This window comes from Pelophylax lessonae, assembly GCF_965119305.1.
Source record: "Pelophylax lessonae genome assembly, chromosome: 8".
Classification (NCBI taxonomy): Eukaryota; Metazoa; Chordata; class Amphibia; order Anura; family Ranidae; genus Pelophylax; species Pelophylax lessonae.
The window spans coordinates 103,815,397-103,832,985 of record NC_138775.1 but is presented as its reverse complement, the minus strand read 5'-3'; the positions used below and the strand labels follow the sequence as shown (position 1 = coordinate 103,832,985).

The 17,589-nt window shown below is 45.2% G+C and overlaps 1 protein-coding gene across 4 annotated transcripts in view; it reads left to right on the top strand.

Moving 5' to 3' along the window:
• The window catches only part of MICALL1 (MICAL like 1), a 211,254-nt gene that overhangs the window by 147,823 nt on the left and 45,842 nt on the right, over window positions 1–17,589 (top strand). Inside the window, exons 10-13 of one of the 4 annotated variants that reach the window (XM_082265215.1) lie at window positions 2,576–2,710; window positions 13,086–13,212; window positions 13,292–13,376; window positions 13,461–13,534. In XM_082265215.1, the coding sequence (XP_082121341.1) occupies window positions 2,576–2,710; window positions 13,086–13,212; window positions 13,292–13,376; window positions 13,461–13,534 (421 nt within the window). Of the gene's footprint in view, window positions 1–2,575; window positions 2,711–13,085; window positions 13,213–13,285; window positions 13,377–13,460; window positions 13,535–17,589 lie in introns of all 4 variants that reach the window. The other 3 variants (XM_082265214.1, XM_082265213.1, XM_082265216.1) reach the window with 3 other exon arrangements.

Sequence of the window (17,589 nt, the reverse complement as noted above, 5' to 3'; positions counted from 1 at the left end):
ATGACCACCACCTTCAAGACACTGGTGAAAAAACGGAGGTTGTTCCTGTATGGGAGGGGTTATATGGGACTTCCTGTCTATTGGTTGCCAGTGTCCAATCAAAGGTAGCGTATAACCCAGATAGTCATTATTACCTGCTCTGTGTCCCATTATGTACAATAAAGAAATCACGAGCTAACCTCTAATCCCAGATTACGCCTACTAAGGGAAAATGTGTCAGACGGAGCTTGCGGCTTGACGTCAGCATGCACAGGCCCGTCGAGCAGTGTTATGTCTGTGGTATGTTTCCCTTGAATATTTACTCAGTTTGTAAGTGCAATACTTTGTGTTTTTAATAAACTATTATAAAATAATTCACTGAGCTCTCCTCCTTACAATTGATATATGCAACTGCTGGAATTGGAAGGTTAAACTTATTCAGGACACCCAGAAACCACTTAGGGTTGAGCTGGGGCTCTCCTTAAGAGGCTATCTCTAAGCGCTTTTGATCCCCTTTGTGGGATCATATGTTCTGGTAAGCAGTCTGTTTGTCCTTATGAGCAAAGGGGTGAAAGTGAAGTGGTGGTTTAGACAAAGACTCACTACAGAGAAAAGCGCAAAAGCACTTTCTTTCTTTGCACTTGGATGAATATTAATTGTACTGGTATTTTATATATTTGAATATTTTTCAATTCAGTCTCATTTTCGTTCATAGTCACCAGTGAATTTGTGTATATGAAATATATAGTCACAATTAAATTTTTGCACATGTCATTTTGAAATTTAAAGGAGTTGTAAAGTCAGAAGGTTCTTTTTATCCTAATGCATTCTGTGCATTAAGATAAAAAGCTTTCTGTGTGCAGCAGCTCCCCTGAGCCCCCTTCTGTCCAGCGATGTCCACGGGTGTCTTAGCCATCCGAGATTCTCCCTTCTGATCGACTGAGACACAGCAGCAGTGCCATTGGCTGCCGCTGCTGTCACTCAGTCGGCTAGCCAATCAGAAGAGAAAGGGGGCGGCCAGTCAGGGCTTCATGTCTAAATGGACACGGGGAGCTGTGACTCGGCTCTGGTGCCCCCATAGCAAACTGCTTGCTGTGGGGGCACTAGATGGGAGGGGCCAGGATCACAGAAGGGGGAGAAGAGGAGGATCCAGGCTCCTCTGTGCAAATCCACTGCAACAGAACAGGTAAGTATAACATGTTTGTCATTTTTATAGAAGAAAAAACAGACTTTACAATCGCTTTAGGTTTTTTATGTATCTATTTATTAAACTTTGCACTTTACATGCAATGTCTACTTTTGACTGAACTTTTTTGCACTTTATTGTATGAGTTTTTGCACAGTTGATTTACATCACAATAAGAAAGTGAAATGTGAATGCCTGATCCGACATATAGGATAATAGGCGATTTCTTACAATCTCAAGGTATATTGTTTGAGCAGTTTTATTATTTCTAAAGCCTTATTGTAGTAGAGTATTCAGCTACTTTCTGTGCAGCAGTCTCACTATTGACAGCGAAGTACAAGTTCCAGCATTTTCTGAACTGTGGGCCATCATTGCCAGGTGGATTGGGCAACTTATGTCTAAGGCCTATGTCCCTAGGGACACATTTATTCCTTCCCTATAGGGTCCCGCCGATTCCAGCATGGTTGTTGGTATCTCTTTTGCCTTTCGGCACCAAGCATCTGCTTTCCAGATTTGCAATCCAACACCTTGTCCTGTGTTCACAAGTTTTCCAAGTTGTAATAGCTAAATGTTCAGGCCCTGGCTGATGCGAGCTTTGGCCGCAAGGTGTTTCAAGCTGTAATCCAAGTTTTTATTTTTGTTCAGGTTAACTCTTGTTTTTTTGCTTGCATACGTCCAGTGATGTATAAATACAAGTGGACAGGGTCTCGTATATATATGCACTTTAGGGGTGGACCTAGCAAATCTTTTTGCCATTATCCAAAATCTGAAGGTAACCTGCATATAACCCATCCTGTAGTAATACAAGTTCTCCATGTACTCCAAGATATTGAGTTTGGAGGTAAGCGAATGGTCCTATTTTTCCCTCTAAAAATTTCTTTTTTTTTTTTTTTAAAAACAAAAAAACTTCAATTGTAAGTCAGCACGTACTGTCCAGAGTATCTTTTTTATACCACATGTCTAAAAAGACAAAGATCAACCATATTATTTAAACAATGTTGGATTTTTCCTTTTGTATTTTTAATTGGACCAATGAAACCATTGGTATTAAAATGTGCAGTGTTTGTATTTTGTACTATATTGCAGCGGTTTACATATGTGTAATGCATCCAATCTCCCCCCCCCCCCCCCCCACTTTTTTTTTTTTTTTTTTGTTTAACCTACTTTGAAAAAGGTTTCTGATATATGTATAAAGTTTTTAAATCTACTTAAAAATCATGGTTAGAACTGTGAGCAAAAACAGATGTCTATTGACTTTCCTGTTATTGACAAGCCTTTAACAGTGTGATAAGAAGTCTGTGGGTAGGCATTAATAAACATCAGTTATACAGAAAATGCCAATATTGGTACTTGATGGTTAAAAACAAGTTTTCTATTATACCTGTCAATTGTGGTTTACTCTCTTCTCAGCCTACATGCAAAGAAAACCCCTTCAATAGAAAGCCTTCCCCAATCACTTCCCCTACAAATAAAAAAAGCAAGAAAGGACCAAAAACTGCACATCGACCTGCACCAGGGCACGGATTTCCTCTTATCAAGCGGAAGGTGAGAGAAAAAAAATGTGATCTTGTTTATCTAACATTAACTCTTGGTGAGGAGGAACATATGGCAGAATTGTGAGAATAGAAAAAGAAAAGAGGGTGCACTGACCTAGTATTATCCAACAGATTTATTAAAAAATCTGAACAAAATCATAAAGATGTTTACTCACAAACATAAGTAAAAACACGCTTGTCAGGCTGCATGTGTGGCTATCTCTCCTCTGTTACTCTAATCACTGAACCTGGGAGTGGGGGGTCCTGGATGAAACCCCTCAGGCCGACACATTTCAAAGCACTGGCCACCTTCTTCAGAGAGTAGGCTCTGACCCCAGCCCTAGAGGGCAGCAAGGCATCTATGAGTTTATCCACGATTTGACCAAGCACCTGTGACACTACACAGTCATCTGACTCTTGCGCAGGAGTGTGGTGTTCTTTACATATGACAGAATGTCTGGACCTATGGAGTATGGTCAGAGCCCTTATTTACCTGACAGATCTGCATTTAGAGCGGTTAAAGAAATGGTGTAATTCCATTCCCAAAACTTTGACTTTCTCACTTTCTGGACACCAGGGTTCTGACTTTAGGCTGTAACTTGTTCTGCTTTTTCTGTTCTATTGCAAAATTGTGTGTGTCATCATGTTACTGAGAACCTTTCAGCTTGTTCTATCGTTTGTTGTTGTATAGTGACAAAACGGTCCCCTATGTGGGCAGGTTGCACTAACCATATACTGTTGCTGTACTTTACGTTGCTGTGTTTTTTATGTATATAATTCGCACATATTTGGTAACTTTCCAGTGTATAGAACTATATGAGTAATTTGGTTTATGTGGGTGTGGTGTAATTACTTGTTTTCATTTTATTAGTTTTTTAATTTAGACAAATACACTGCCTGGGGATTTAAAGTTCTCATTTTATTATCTTCCTAATGCTATGTGGTATGATAATATTGTACATTCACATTAGCCCATGCCCTCAAGAAGCCTACAGATCAAAGTGAATCTAGCTGAAAAAATAAAAATGGGCGAACAGGAAGGACCTTTAATGCAGAAGAGACATGCTTTTTCTCTTCTGCATTAAAGTTATTTACCTGCCTTTCCGTCCCTGTACAGTGAGCTGCGCACGCTCTGCACCCGCTCTGTTCAGTATGAAAGTGTTTCTATGGACATATACTCCCATCTCTGCTGTTGATCTTTGCAGCTTATTTAGTGTTCCCTTCTTGCCTGGTCTCTGAGATTTGGTGGGCAGCCCTCTGTTGCCAGATTTGTAGTTGTGCCATATTCGTTCCATTTGGTTATAATGGATTTATTGGTGCTCTGTGGAATGTTTAAAGTTTGGGATAATTTTTTTAAAACCCATCCCTGATCTATACTTCTCCACGACATGTTATGGCTTCATATACAGTGCCTTGAAAAAGAATTCATACCCCTTAAAATTTTCCGCATTTTGTCATGTTTACAACCAAAAACGTAAATGTATTTTATTGGGATTTTATTTGATAGACCAACACAAATTGGCACATAATAGTGAAGTGGAAGGAAAAGGATAATTGGTTTTCAAATTATTTTTACAAATATGTAAAAAATGTGTGGCGTGCATTTGTTTTCAATTCCCTTTTCTGTGATACCCCTAACTAAAATCTACTGGAGCTAATTGCCTTCAGAAGTCACCTAATTATTGTGTGTAATTTAATCTCAGTATAAATACAGCTGTTCTGTGAAGCCCTCAGGTTTGTTAAAGAACCTCAGTGAACAAACAGCATCATGAAGGACAAGGAACACACAAGACAGGTCAGGAATAAAGTTGTGGAGAAGTTTAAAGCAAGGTTTAAAACCTACCAAGACATGGCCTTTCACCTAAACTGACATGCCGGGCAAGGAGAGCATTAATCGGAGAGGCAGCCAAGAAGCCAGTGGTAACTCTGAAGGAGCTGCAGAGATCCATAGCTCAGTTGGGAGAATCTGTCCACAGGACATCTATTAGTCTTGCACTCCACTATTCTAGCCTTTATGGAAGAGTGGCAAGAAGAAAGCCATTGTTAAAAAAAAAAAAGTCATAAGCAGTCCCGTTTGCAGTTTGTGAGAAGACATGTAGGGGACACAGCAAATATGTGGAAGAAGGTGCTCTGGTTAGATAGAACAAAATTGAACTTCTCTTATGTCCTCTGACAGACACAGCCAGTTTCCTCACAAATGGGTAATGCGCCAGCCTACAGGAGTAGACTAGGCAGTGAAACTATTTAGAAAAACTTTTCACTAGACACACCCTTAGGGGCTGTCCCCTTAGACATTACCCCCAGACACATCCAGCTTACTAATCAGTTTTCTTGCTGCCTAGTGTTAAGAGTAGGACCCTGGGTTTCCCTGCTGGGACTCCGGTCTCAGTTTAATATTTTCTTTGAGAAATGTTTCTGTTTATTTTTCTTTACTCACTATCGCTAGCTAGTGCCAGGGGGATCCTCCTGATGAACTAAAAGTCACAGCCGGGCTGAGGTTTCGTCCTGGATAATCTAGATCCTTATGGTCTCCCAGCTTGGCCAGAGAGCGTGCGCAGGTTGTGGTCCAACCAGGCCTTGCCACGACGGTGCCCCGCCGGACGGGGACGAGCCTTCGAACTGAGTTTTTCGCTGGGACGTATCACTCTGGAACTCCCTGGTTGCAGCCTTCCCTTCTTGGCTGGCAGCACCCCCACTCAGGGTGGGAGGCGAGCTGCCTCGGAGTGGAGCCCGCTGTCTATGGTATGGTGAGTGATACTGCTCTCCCTGTCCCTGGGACAATCATCGGTGGGGGGATCTGGGCCCACTCCTGGGGATGTCAGAGCTGCGGTCTCGGTAAAATCACCCTGGCTTGTCAGGACAGGTCCTGCCTTCCCTGCTCCTAATGGGGGACGCTATAGTGGCTTTTAACTGGGGGAGGGGGATGTATGACCACTATCTTGTCCTGGAGGGGGTCCCTGTGGTGGATTCCCGCGGTGGCCTTGTTTCCTGGGCTCCTGATCGCTGGCACCGTGTTCACCCGCCATTTTGGGTGTGGGCAGCCATGCTGCATCAATGTACAGTGGGGATCGAAAGTTTGGGCACCCCAGGTAAAAATTTGTATTAATGTGCATAAAGAAGCCAAGGAAAGATATAAAAATCTCCAAAAGGCATCAAATTGCAGATTAGACATTTCTTATAATATGTCAACAAAAGTTAGATTTTATTTCCATCATTTACACTTTCAAAATAACAGAAAACAAAAAAATGGCGTCTGCAAAAGTTTGGGCACCCTGGAGAGTATCACAGCTTGTAAACGCTTTTTGTAGCCAGCCAAGAGTCTTTCAATTCTTGTTTGAGGTATCTTTGCCCATTCTTCCTTACAAAAGTCTTCCAGTTCTTTGAGATTTCTGAGCTGTCTGTCACGCACTGCTCTTTTAAGGTCTATCCATAGATTTTCAATTATGTTGAGGTCAGGAGATTGTGAAGGCCATGGCAAAACCTTCAGTTTACGCCTCTTGATGTAATCCCCCGTTGATTTCGAGGTGTGTTTAGGATCATTATCCATTTGTAGAAGCCATCCTCTCTTTAACTTCAGCTTTTTCACAGATGGCATCAAGTTACCATACAAAATTTGCTGAAATTTTATTGAATCCATTTTTCCTTCTACTCGTGAGATGTTCCCTGTGCTACTGGCTGAAATACAACCCAAAGCATGATTGATGCACCCCCATGCTTAACAGTTGGACAGAGGTTCTTTTCATTAAATTCTGTGCCCCTTCTTCTCCAAATGTACCTTTGCTCATTCCGGCCAACAAGTTCAATTTTAACCTCATCGGTCCACAGAACTTGTTTCCAAAATGCATCAGGCTTGTTTATATGTTCATTTGCAAAGTTCAAATGCTTATTTTTGTGGTGAGGACGTAGAAGAGGTTTTCTTCTGATGACTCTTCCACGAAGACCATATTTGTACAAGTATCTCTTTATAGTGGAATAGTATACCACAACTCCAGTGTCTGCCAGATCTTTCTGGAGGGATCGTGCAGTCAAACGTGGGTTTTGAATTGTTTTTCTCACAATCCCGCTAGCTGTTCTGTCTGATATTTTTCTTGGTCTTCCAGATCTTGCTTTAACTTCCACTGTTCCTGATGACTGCCATTTCTTAATTACATTCCGAACAGAGGATATTGACATCTGAAAACGCTTTGCTATCTTCTTATAGCTTTCTCCAGCTTTGTGAGCGTCAACTATTTTCAGTTTCAGTTTTCTAGACAACTGCTTAGAAGATCCCATGGTGCTGATTGTTGGGGCAAGGTCAGATGAGTCTGGGCATTTAAAACCTTTGAGATTGACATCACCTGGTCTTCCTAGACGATGATTGAGAACAATCCATGACACTGGCAGGTCTCAGGCTTGCAAAGGGGGCAGTGCATGCTATAAATTCTGCAGGGTGCCCAAACTTTTGCAGACGGCATTTTTTTGTTTTCTGTAATTTTGAAAGTGTCAATGATAGAAATAAAATCTAACTTTTGTTGACATATTATAAGAATGTCTAATCTGTAATTTGATGCCTTGTGGAGATTTTTATATCTTTCCTTGGCTTCTTTATGCACATTAATACAAATTTTTACCTGGGGTGCCCAAACTTTAGATCCCCACTGTAAGGGCAGCAGCCATTTTCTGCCTTGCTGAATGTTTTGGTGCCGTTTTTGGGTGCCATCTTGGATGTGGGCAGGCCGCTCTGTATAGGCAGCGGCCATTTTCCCTGTGCATCTCCTATTCTTATTATGGTACCATTTTCTCTAGTGATCTGAGGTCACTTCCTCCCAGTAGTTCCACTTTCTGCAGATAGCGTGGAGAGTGGCTGCTCATCCTGTTTCTCTGGACACAGTAAGGGGGTTTTTTAGTCCTTTTTGGGCATTCTTCAGACACATTTAGCCTTTGTCAGTGGGTCTGCCTGCTAAAGGGGAACTCCGGCAATAGCACGATTTGGCGGTGCGGGCCGCTAGTGTGGATTTAAAGGGCCAGTGTACCTTTTTTTTGTCAAAATGGATTTCCAGAGGGAAAATTTCCCCACTGATCTTGTGTGTGCATCTGGATCTCATTCCCTAGCATCTCTGTCTGCAGTCATGGAAGCTCTGGCGTCCAAAGTTGATCTTGTCATGTCACAAGTACCTATTAAAAAAAGGCCGATGCCCTCTCAATCTTCTGATTCTGAGCCTGAGGTGGTTGCTGCAGGCACTGCCCTCCCTGAGGGATCCCTGTCCTCACACTCGGACGGCAAGGAGGATGAGTCCTATTCCTCTGCAGCGCAGGAACGCGCTTTGGTGGAAGCACTGATTCGCTCGGTCAGGGAGACTTTGCATATTGACGATGAGCCCACACAGTCAGGAAAGCGGGTTGTTTTCGGCTCCTGCAAAGCCCAGAAGTCGGGTCAGGTTTTCCCTTGTCCCAAGGAGTTTCACGAGACCGTGAATGAGCAATGGTGGCGCATTAAGCACATGCTGGCAGTGCCTAAGCGGTTTCAGCGTCGCTACCCTTTTGCAGACGCAGTTTCCACTTATTGGACTGTGTCACCTATGGTGGACCACACTGTGTCCCGGTTGAATAAATCCACAGTGGTTCCCGTGGAGGACAGGGCCCCTCCTTCAAGGCTCACCGGGGGCTTTTTCGTGCCTCAGGGGCGCAGGAAAAAGGAAATCCGTTCAAGGCCTCCGGCAGAAACAAGGCTTGGTCAGGTAAGCCTAAGGCCGGTCAGTACGGTGCTGCGGCCAAGTCTTCCTCCGCATGAAGGGACGCCCTAACCCGGCTCAGGGGTGGGGGGAGGGAGGCGTCTGCGTTACTTTCAGGAACCTTGGACGTCTCTGATTCAGGACAAATGGGTTCACAAACTGATTTGTACGGGGTACAAGATAAATTTTGATCTCGTCCAGCAGACAGGTTCTTTCCATCGAATCTCCGCCTGTCCCCAGATCGCTTAAGGGATCTCAAGGGGGCTGTGCAAGATCTTCTCGCACAGGGCATCATTGTCCCGGTTCCTCAGCGGGACAGGTTTCAAACCTGTTCACGGTGCCCAGCAAGGTGCGTCCTATACTGGACCTCAAATCTCTGAACCGCTTTGTACGGGTGCAGAAATTCCGGATGGAATCCGTGGTGGCGTCTTTAAATCTAGGGGATTCTCTGGCCTCCATCGATTTAAAGGGTGCGTACCTGCACATCCCTATCTATGAATGTCACCAGCGGTTTCTCCGCTTTGCAGTAGCAGAGGAACATTTTCAATTTGTGGCATTACCCTTTGGTCTAGCATAGGCTCCCAGGGCCTTCACCAAAGTTTTGTCCCCTGTTCTGGCTCTGCTGCGCAAGAAGGGGATTGCGGTCCTTGGTTATCTGGACGATCTCCTACTATGGGCAAGCTCGTGTGTCACTCTGTCGGGCGATCTGACAGTCACGGTTCAGACGCTTCAGGAGTTCGGGTGGACCATCAACGTCCAGAAGTCGGCACTGACCCTGTCAGTGCGTCAGAATTATCTGGGCATGGTCTTGGACTCCGCTCATGCGAAAGTTTTTCTCTCGGAGGAGAAACTTCAGACCTTGCAGGACGAGATCAGAGCCCTCAGGGATATCGATCTCTCCTCCCTGCGGACCTGCATGAGGTCCCTGGGGCTGATGGTGTCGGCCTTCGAGGCGATCCTGTTTGCCCAGTTTCACACCGTACCCCTGCAGGCAGAGATTCTTGCTAAATGGAACAAGGACCCTCAGTCCTTGGATAGCATGGTTTGTTTGAGCCTTTCTCACGAGGTCGGAGCATTCGTGGTGGCTTCTGTTGCCCGCTCTGAGCCAGGGCAAATCTTTTCTGCCACTGTTGTGGAAGGTGATCACCACGGATGCCAGCCTGACAGGCTGGGGTGGAGTACTGAGCACTCTTTGTGCCTAAGGTGTGTGGTCAAGGGAGGAGTCTAACTTGCCGATAAATGTCCTGGAGCTCAGGGCGATCAAACTCTGCCTGCTTTATTGGGCGTCTCGGTTGCACGGTCACCCGGTTCGGGTTCAGACTGACAACGCCATGGCTGTGGCTTATATCAATCACCAAGGGGGCACCAGGAGTGCCCGGGCGGCCAGGGAAGTGGCAGAGATTCTGACTTGGACCGAGTCGCACGTTCCAGCTCTCTCCGCTGTTCACATTCCTGGAATGGAGAACTGGCAGGTGGACTACCTGAGTCGTCAGTCCTTGGATCAGGGGGAATGGTCCCTGCATCCGGAGGCGTTTCATCTCCTGTGTGCCCAGTGGGGGACACCAGACGTGGATCTGTTCGCGTCTCGTCTCAACAGAAAGGTGGACAGGTTCGTGGCCAGGGCTCGAGATCCTCTGGCAGACGACGCGGACGCGTTGGTGGTGCCTTGACACCGGTATCGGCTGATTTATGCCTTTCCTCTGATTCAACTGTTGTCCAAGTTCCTCCGCAGATTGCGCAGATTGGTGTTGGAACGGGTGCAGGTGATTCTGGTGGCCCCAGGCTAGCCTCGCCTGTCTTGGTACACGGACCTCATAAGGATGGTCGTCAAGCCTCCCTGGCACCTGCCTCTAAGGGAAGATCTGCTTTCTCAAGGACCGATCTTCCATCCTGCTTTACGGTCTCTGGCTTTAACGGCGTGGCTGTTGAAAGCCAGGTGTAGAGGTCTCTCTGATGCCGTGATTCCTCCCTTGTTGAGGACTCGAAAGGCTACCTCCAGGAAGATTTATCATTGTACCTGGAAGACGTATATTGTCTGGTGTGAGTCACAAGGGTTGCATCCTCATTCCTTTTTGGTGGCAAGGGTCTTGGCCTTCTTGCAGAAGGGTGTGGAGTAACGTTTGGCTTTGGGCACGCTTAAGGGTCAGGTGTTGGCCTTGGCCATTTACTTCCAGTGTCCCTTGGCGACTGATTCCTTGATTCGCACCTTTGTTCAAGGGCTCCTCCACGGCGATCCCCCTTGCCTCCGTATGATCGGAATTTGGTTTTGTCCACTTTGCAACGCCCTCCCTTTGAGAATATCAGAGAAGTATCTCTGCCTGTGTTGTCCCAGAAGGTTGCTTTTCTGGTGGCTATCACCTCTGCTCGCAGGGTGTCTGAGTTGGCGGCACTGTCTTGCCGTTCCCCTTATCTGGTCGTTCATAGGGATAAGGTTATTCTGCGACCCAACCAATCTTTTCTCCCTAAGGTGGTGTCTGCTTTCAACCTTAATTAAGATATTGTGTTGCCTTCGCTTTGCGCGAAGCCCAAGCATACCAAGGAATTTGCTCTGCATACTCTGGATGTGGTCCGGGCAGTCAGGGTTTACCTGTCGGCTACGGAATCTTTTCGGAAGTCTGATTCCCTGTTTGTCCTTCCTGAGGGACCTCGTAGGAGTTCGGCTGCATCCGCTGCAACCATTTCCAAATGGATCAGACAGACTATTGTTCAGGCCTATTCACAAAAGGGTCAGATTATTCCTCCTTTCCCTGTGAGGGCACATTCTACTAGAGCCATGAGTGCCTCGTGGGCTTTTCACCATCAGGCTTCTGTGGCTCAGGTGTGTAAGGCGGTGACCTGGTCATCAGTACACACTTTTACAAAATTCTAGAAGATTGACTTATTGGCATCCTCGGATGCTTCCTTTGGCCGCAAGGTTTTGCAGGCTGCTGTTTGCTGAAGAGACTGGTTTTTCTCTTCCTGGGGTGAATTTTCATTTTGGGGTTAGCTCCTACTGGCTGAGCTTATGTTGCCCTGTAGGCTACATTTTTTTCTGGCCTTGATGGATCGTTATCGTTTTTTTTTTTTTAAACTTCAAATCTATTTAATTTTACGTTCTCAGATAACAAATGCACAGCACTCCAGCATACATCATCCCAAGTAAAGGTGAGAAATGTAACATCAGAAGATATCAGCTAACATTAAATAATAAGTGAGTGCAGAGTTATAGTACAACAAAATATAATAGCACTATAGAAAAAAGGAAACATTAGGCCTAACGAAACATAATGCACAGAGGTATGGTCAGATTCCAGGTATCAAACAAAGGACAATAACAAAATGGTCAGTAGAGTGAAGAATCTCCAATGTGGTATGCGGAACCAGGAACAGGCCCCCTATGCCTACGCGCTCCTCGGATCATTACCGTTTAGTTGGTTGCGTTTCTTGCCACCCCTCGTCATGCCTACACTTGAAATCAGCAATATGTGACCCAGAATTCCCCTTTAAAGTCTTGCTGGAAGTATTTTTATCAAAAAGCATGTTGCAGGATTTTGCCTTTCCCTGTGGATAAAAGCTGTGAGAGTAGGGTGTGCCTGGGGTAAAGCTGGTAGACAGACTTGGATATGTTCTTCACAGCTGAACTTTTTTTCAAACACCACCTCCATTTCTAGCAAAATCCAGGAATCTGCATTTATACTGCTGACGCACAGGTTATCCCTTTGCTGGAGATGTAATCAACGTACTGGCACTTTACTACACATTTTCTGTGAATTTCCAGTCTTACAGTTATTTTTAAGGGAGTAGTTCACTTTTTAACTAAAATTACCCATGCAAAAAAAAACTAGAAGCAGTGACATATCAGTAGGCTGTAAGAAAAATCCATCTCTGCTGATGGACCCCCCTCCTGAATAGATGACAGTTTGAATAGTTTTTTTTTTATCAGTGGGAAAGCCTAAATTTATGATTCATTTTAGTGGAGAGAGAACTATCCCTAGAGATGTAAAATGTTGATGTCATGAAGAAAATATTATTTATCATTGTAAAAAAAGCATATTCCACACTTCTTTTTTTTTCCCACAAAAAAACACTGAAAAAATGTTTTTCCCAATTATTCTGTTTTTTGTTTTTTTTCCAAGCCTTCCCATCGCTAATCCTTGCTAAATGATATAAACTTTGGTGATGGCCCTGCAGCCTTTTTTCTCCACTTGACAAGGGGTTCCTAACTTATTTGTTAAATGAATGTGGCAAGAACATGTATTCCCTTGTCTTGAAAATACACCAACCCAGCCACATTGGGTCTATGGTCTGCCAACGTTATTTAGATTAAGACTATGGAGGAACTTACATTCTTATTGAACCACAAAAAAGAACAATTTCAGAAGACAGTCTATCCATTCTACTGGATTGACATTCTGCATCTTCCAGTTTCCTCCTTGCTATTAACGGAACGGTTGCCATTCCTTATGCAACTTACACTCCTCCTGGCCACTGGACCAGGTTTGTCAACCCTACACTTCCATCCTGCCCCAATCCCCTTCTCTCTGCCCTTACCATCCAGCCACTATATTTTTACAGTGGCTTGGAAAGAAAGGAACTGATGATTAGACTTGAATTTTCAGTAGGCATCCAAATGTATGTTCAGTGAATTTTTTTTTCTTAATTTACTCTTATTAACTTGCCTATTTCCATAACCAGGTTCAGGCTGATGACTACATCCCAGAACATGAGATTCAAATGGAAATGGAGGAGATTGAGCTGCGTTTGGATGAGCTGGAAAGACGTGGGGTGGAACTTGAACAAAAGCTACGAAGGATGGAGGATGGTAAGAGAGAGATGAGTGCTGAAAACTCCTATAGAAAAAGAGAGCAATATCGAATTGTGTCTTGTTTACACAGAAGCAGAAGAGGACAGTTTATTGGTAGACTGGTTCAAGCTGATTCAGGAGAAGCATGCCCTGGTGAGAAGGGAGTCTGAGCTTGTATACACGTGAGTTGATCTAGTTACGTGTTGTGTATAATACTACTGGGGCTGGTAAATCATTTTTTTATATTGTATATCTAATTCTTGTAGGACGAAACAGCAAGACCTTGAGCAGCGTCAGGCGGATGTAGAGTATGAGCTTCGCTGTCTTCTCAATAAACCAGGTATGTATGAAATAATGTGTATATGTATAAAGCTCCATTTCTCTTTCAATCATTGATGGACACAGCTCCTTATCTTCTTGAGCATTTGGTTATACTGCCCCCTACAGGAGTAGGACACAAGGCAGGAAAAAGCTTGACTACGCCTATGGGGCAGTCCCAGGGAGTATACTCCCACTAGTCGCTATAGGTACGACCTAGTTCCTTGCTGGAATTTCTGGCAATTTTTTTAAATGGAACTTTCTCTTTCGTTCATCGATGGACACAGTGCTCCATAAATCGTAACTAGTGGGTTATATTACCTCCTCCAGGAGTAGGACTAGGCAGAACAAAAAACATCTGACTTCGCTCATGGGCCGTTCTCAGCTGGTATATAACCCCCCCTCTCTGCTCTAAGTCAGTTTTAATCTGCCTAGTCAGGAGTGAGGACCTAGGCTCCCGGGTGGGATCTCTGGTCCTAGTAGTTTTCTCCTTTCCTTCTTTTTTGTTTTTTCTCTTGGGAGATCTACGATCAACTGCCGGGCTGGGCTGGGCTGGGCTGGGCGACGGGCTGGATAATTTAGATCCAGTGGTCCCCCCAGCCCAGCCAGCAAGCACATGCGGACCGCAGCTACCCGCTAGGTCCACGAGTTAAACGTCTTGCGGGGTCGCATACGACCAGGCTTGGGTCTGAGTCGCAGTGGTCCCTTGGCCGACCGCTCCGCTACTTCGGTGGCAAGGGGTTTTGTCTGGAGCGTTACCCGCACCATGGAAGGGTAAGTACAGTCCCCCTCTCCCTTTTGGTGTTTTTTTTTTTTTTTGGGGTGTAGACACGGGTAACCTCCAGGGACGGTCAGACCTACCTGCAGGTTCCTTCCTCTCATCCTTAAATCCCTCACTCAGCTCGGCTTCCCCCACTCCCATTCCCCCCCTGTCTGGACCTAGAGTCTGGTGGGGGTCCCAGGGCAGAGAATGGAGCAGAGACCCCTGGGATCTCCCCTGCTATCCCCACTCTGTAAGGGTCCTGGGATAGTATGTGTCCCGCCCTGCTAGTCTGGAGGAGTCCTAGTGTAGGAGACCCTAGGTGCATGCCCTGCTGTTTGCAGTGTGGATATAGTGCAGGGGGGTCCCAGTGCAGAGACCAGTGCAGGAAAAATCCTGGCAGCATGCTTCAGTGTTTGTAACTGATGGTGGCCATTTTCCCTTAGTCTGGCTGGTCTCCGGTTGGCGGCCATGTTTGTGTAGTCAGATGATGTCATGGGGGCCATGTTCTTAGTCTGGGAGATGCTGGAGACAACTGAAGCCTTGTGGGGATGCCGAAGCTCCTTCTCGTCCTCTTCCTCCTTAGTTTCCTCTTCCTGTGCCCGGGACATATGAACAGGGATAGCTTCCATGATGATGCTGGGTTCGAATTTGTCGGCGCTCCTCCGGTGGGTAGGGTGAATCTTTGGAGGTCCCGGTTATCTTTCTCTCTCTGCTGATAGGTACCCTGAGCCTTTAGGGGATCCTTTAGTGGTGCCAAAAGATCATTTTTGTACTGCATGGTCTTCCTTTCTTTATGGGACCTCAGGGTCTCCTCTCCCCCACTGACCCCCTTATGGAGGTGGCAGGTTCCTCGGAACCCCAGCTTCCCATGGCTGCACTGACAGCGGTCCTGCAGTACTTAGTGTCCCGGGAGGAAGTGGCGTGTGGGCAAAGGCCCAGGAGGAAGCGTCCCCCGCCTTCCCTTGCTCAGGCTGTCTCATCTGATTCTAAGCCTGATGCCGCAGCCTGTCCAGGGGGATTTAATATCACACCGCCTAATCCTTCCGATAGTGAGGATGATTCTTCCACGGTTGTAGCAGCGAATGAAAAAGCATTGGTAGACGCACTTATCACTGCAGTGCATGAGACTTTAAAAGTGGAGGATGCGGCTGTGTCGTTTGGTACGCACAAGTTCATCGTACTCCAAAAGTGTTTCATTATGTGCCTTATTTTGACAGGTTTTCCTGTAAGGAAAGGGTACATCCAAATTTACCCTTTGTGGTCCCCAAATGTTTTGCTGTACGTTACCCTTTTGAAGAGTCACTTTTAAAAAAGTGGACTCTCCTGTTACATAGTTACATAGTTTGTGAGGTTGAAAAAAGACATCAGTCCATCCAGTTCAACCTATGATGTGTGTGCGTGTTTGCTGTTAACCGTACATTGTATACCCCTTTATGTTGTGGACTTTAAGGTGCCAATCTAATAGTTTTTTGAAACTATAGATGCTCCCTGCTGATACCACTGCTTGTGGAAGAGAATTCCACATCCTTACTGCTCTGACAGTAAAGAACCCCTTACATATTTTAAGGTTAAACCGTTTTTCCTTTAGTTTTAGTGAGTGGCCACGCGTCTTACTGTATTCCCTTTCTCTGAAAAGTTTGTTCCTTATGCTAGGGTCATCACCAGTACAGTATTTGTACATTGATATCATATCCCCTCTCAAGCGTCTCTTCTCCAGAGAGAATAAGTTCAATGCTTGTAGTCTTCTTCTATGTCCTCCATTCCCCTAATTATTTTTGTAGCCCTTCTCTGGACTCTCTTCAGTTCCAGCACATCCTTTCTGAGGACCGGTGCCCAGAACTGGACGGAAAACTCCAGATGTGGCCGGACCAGAGTCTTGCAGAGTGGGAGAATAATCTCTTTATTTCTGGAGTGAATCCCCTTTTTTATACATGCCAGTATTTTGTTGGCTTTGCTTGCAGGGGCTTGGCATTACATGCCACTGCCAAGCCTGTTGTCCACTAGTACCCCCAGGTCATATGTTACATAGTTACATAGTAGGCGAGGTTGAATAAAGACAATAGTCCATCCAGTTCAACCTGTGTAGGTGTGTGTGACTGTAATCATCTAACATAGCCCTCAATCTCCTGATCCTTGAGATGTAAGTCTAAGAGTCTTTTGAAAGTCACCATACTACCCGCAGAAACCACCTCTTGTGGTAGACAATTCCACAATCTTGTAGCCCTAACAGTAAAGAACCCCCCACGTTGCCTGAGGTTAAAACGCTTCTCCTCTAATCGCATTGTATGTCCTCGAGTCCTCATGCAATTCCTTCGAATGAACAGCTTTTCTTCTAAGCTGAGATCCCCATTAAGATATTTATAAATTGCTATCATGTCCCCTCTCAGACGTCTTTTCTCCAGGGAAAATAAATCGAGCGATTGCAGCCGCTCTTCATAGGTAAGGTCCTCCAACCCCCTAATCAGTTTAGTTGCCCTTCTCTGGACTTTCTCCAGCTCCAACACATCCCTCCTGAGGACTGGCGACCAGAACTGGACAGAATACTCCAGATGCGGTCGGACCAGAGTTTTATAAAGTGGAAGGATTATAGTCTTATCTCTGGAATACATCCCTTTCTTTATGCATGCTAATATTCTGTTGGCTTTGGAAGCTGCCGCTTGGCATTGCATGCTGTTGCCTAATCTATCATCAACTAAGACTCCCAAATCTTTCTCCATTTTTGATTCCCCCAAGGGTTCCCCTCCTAACGTGTATTGTGTTTTTATGTTTTTGGTCCCCAAGTGCAAAACCTTACACTTCTCCACATTAAACCTCATTTGCCATGTCGTTGCCCACTCCGTAATTTTGTCCAGGTCATTCTGTAGGATATCTGCTTCATGCTGTGCAGTTATTGCCCTGGCCAATTTTGTGTCATCTGCAAAAACTGATAACGAACTACTGATCCCTTCCTCAATGCTGTTTATGAATAAATTGAACAAGGTTGGTCCCAGGACTGAGCCCTGGGGCACCCCGCTTACTACCTCAGACCAGTCTGAGTATGCGCTGTTTATTACTACCCTTTGGACACGGCCTTTTAGCCAATTCCGTATCCAAGAGCAAACCCTGCTGTCGATACCTGCAGACCTTATTTTATAAATTAAGCGCTTGTGGGGAACTGTATCAAACGCCTTAGCGAAATCCAAGTACACCACATCCACTGGTCTCCCCCTATCTAGCTCACAGCTCACTTCCTCGTAGAATGCTAAGAGATTGGTTTGACAAGAACGCCCATTTGTAAACCCGTGCTGGTTACTACTGATGATGTTGTTGTCTTT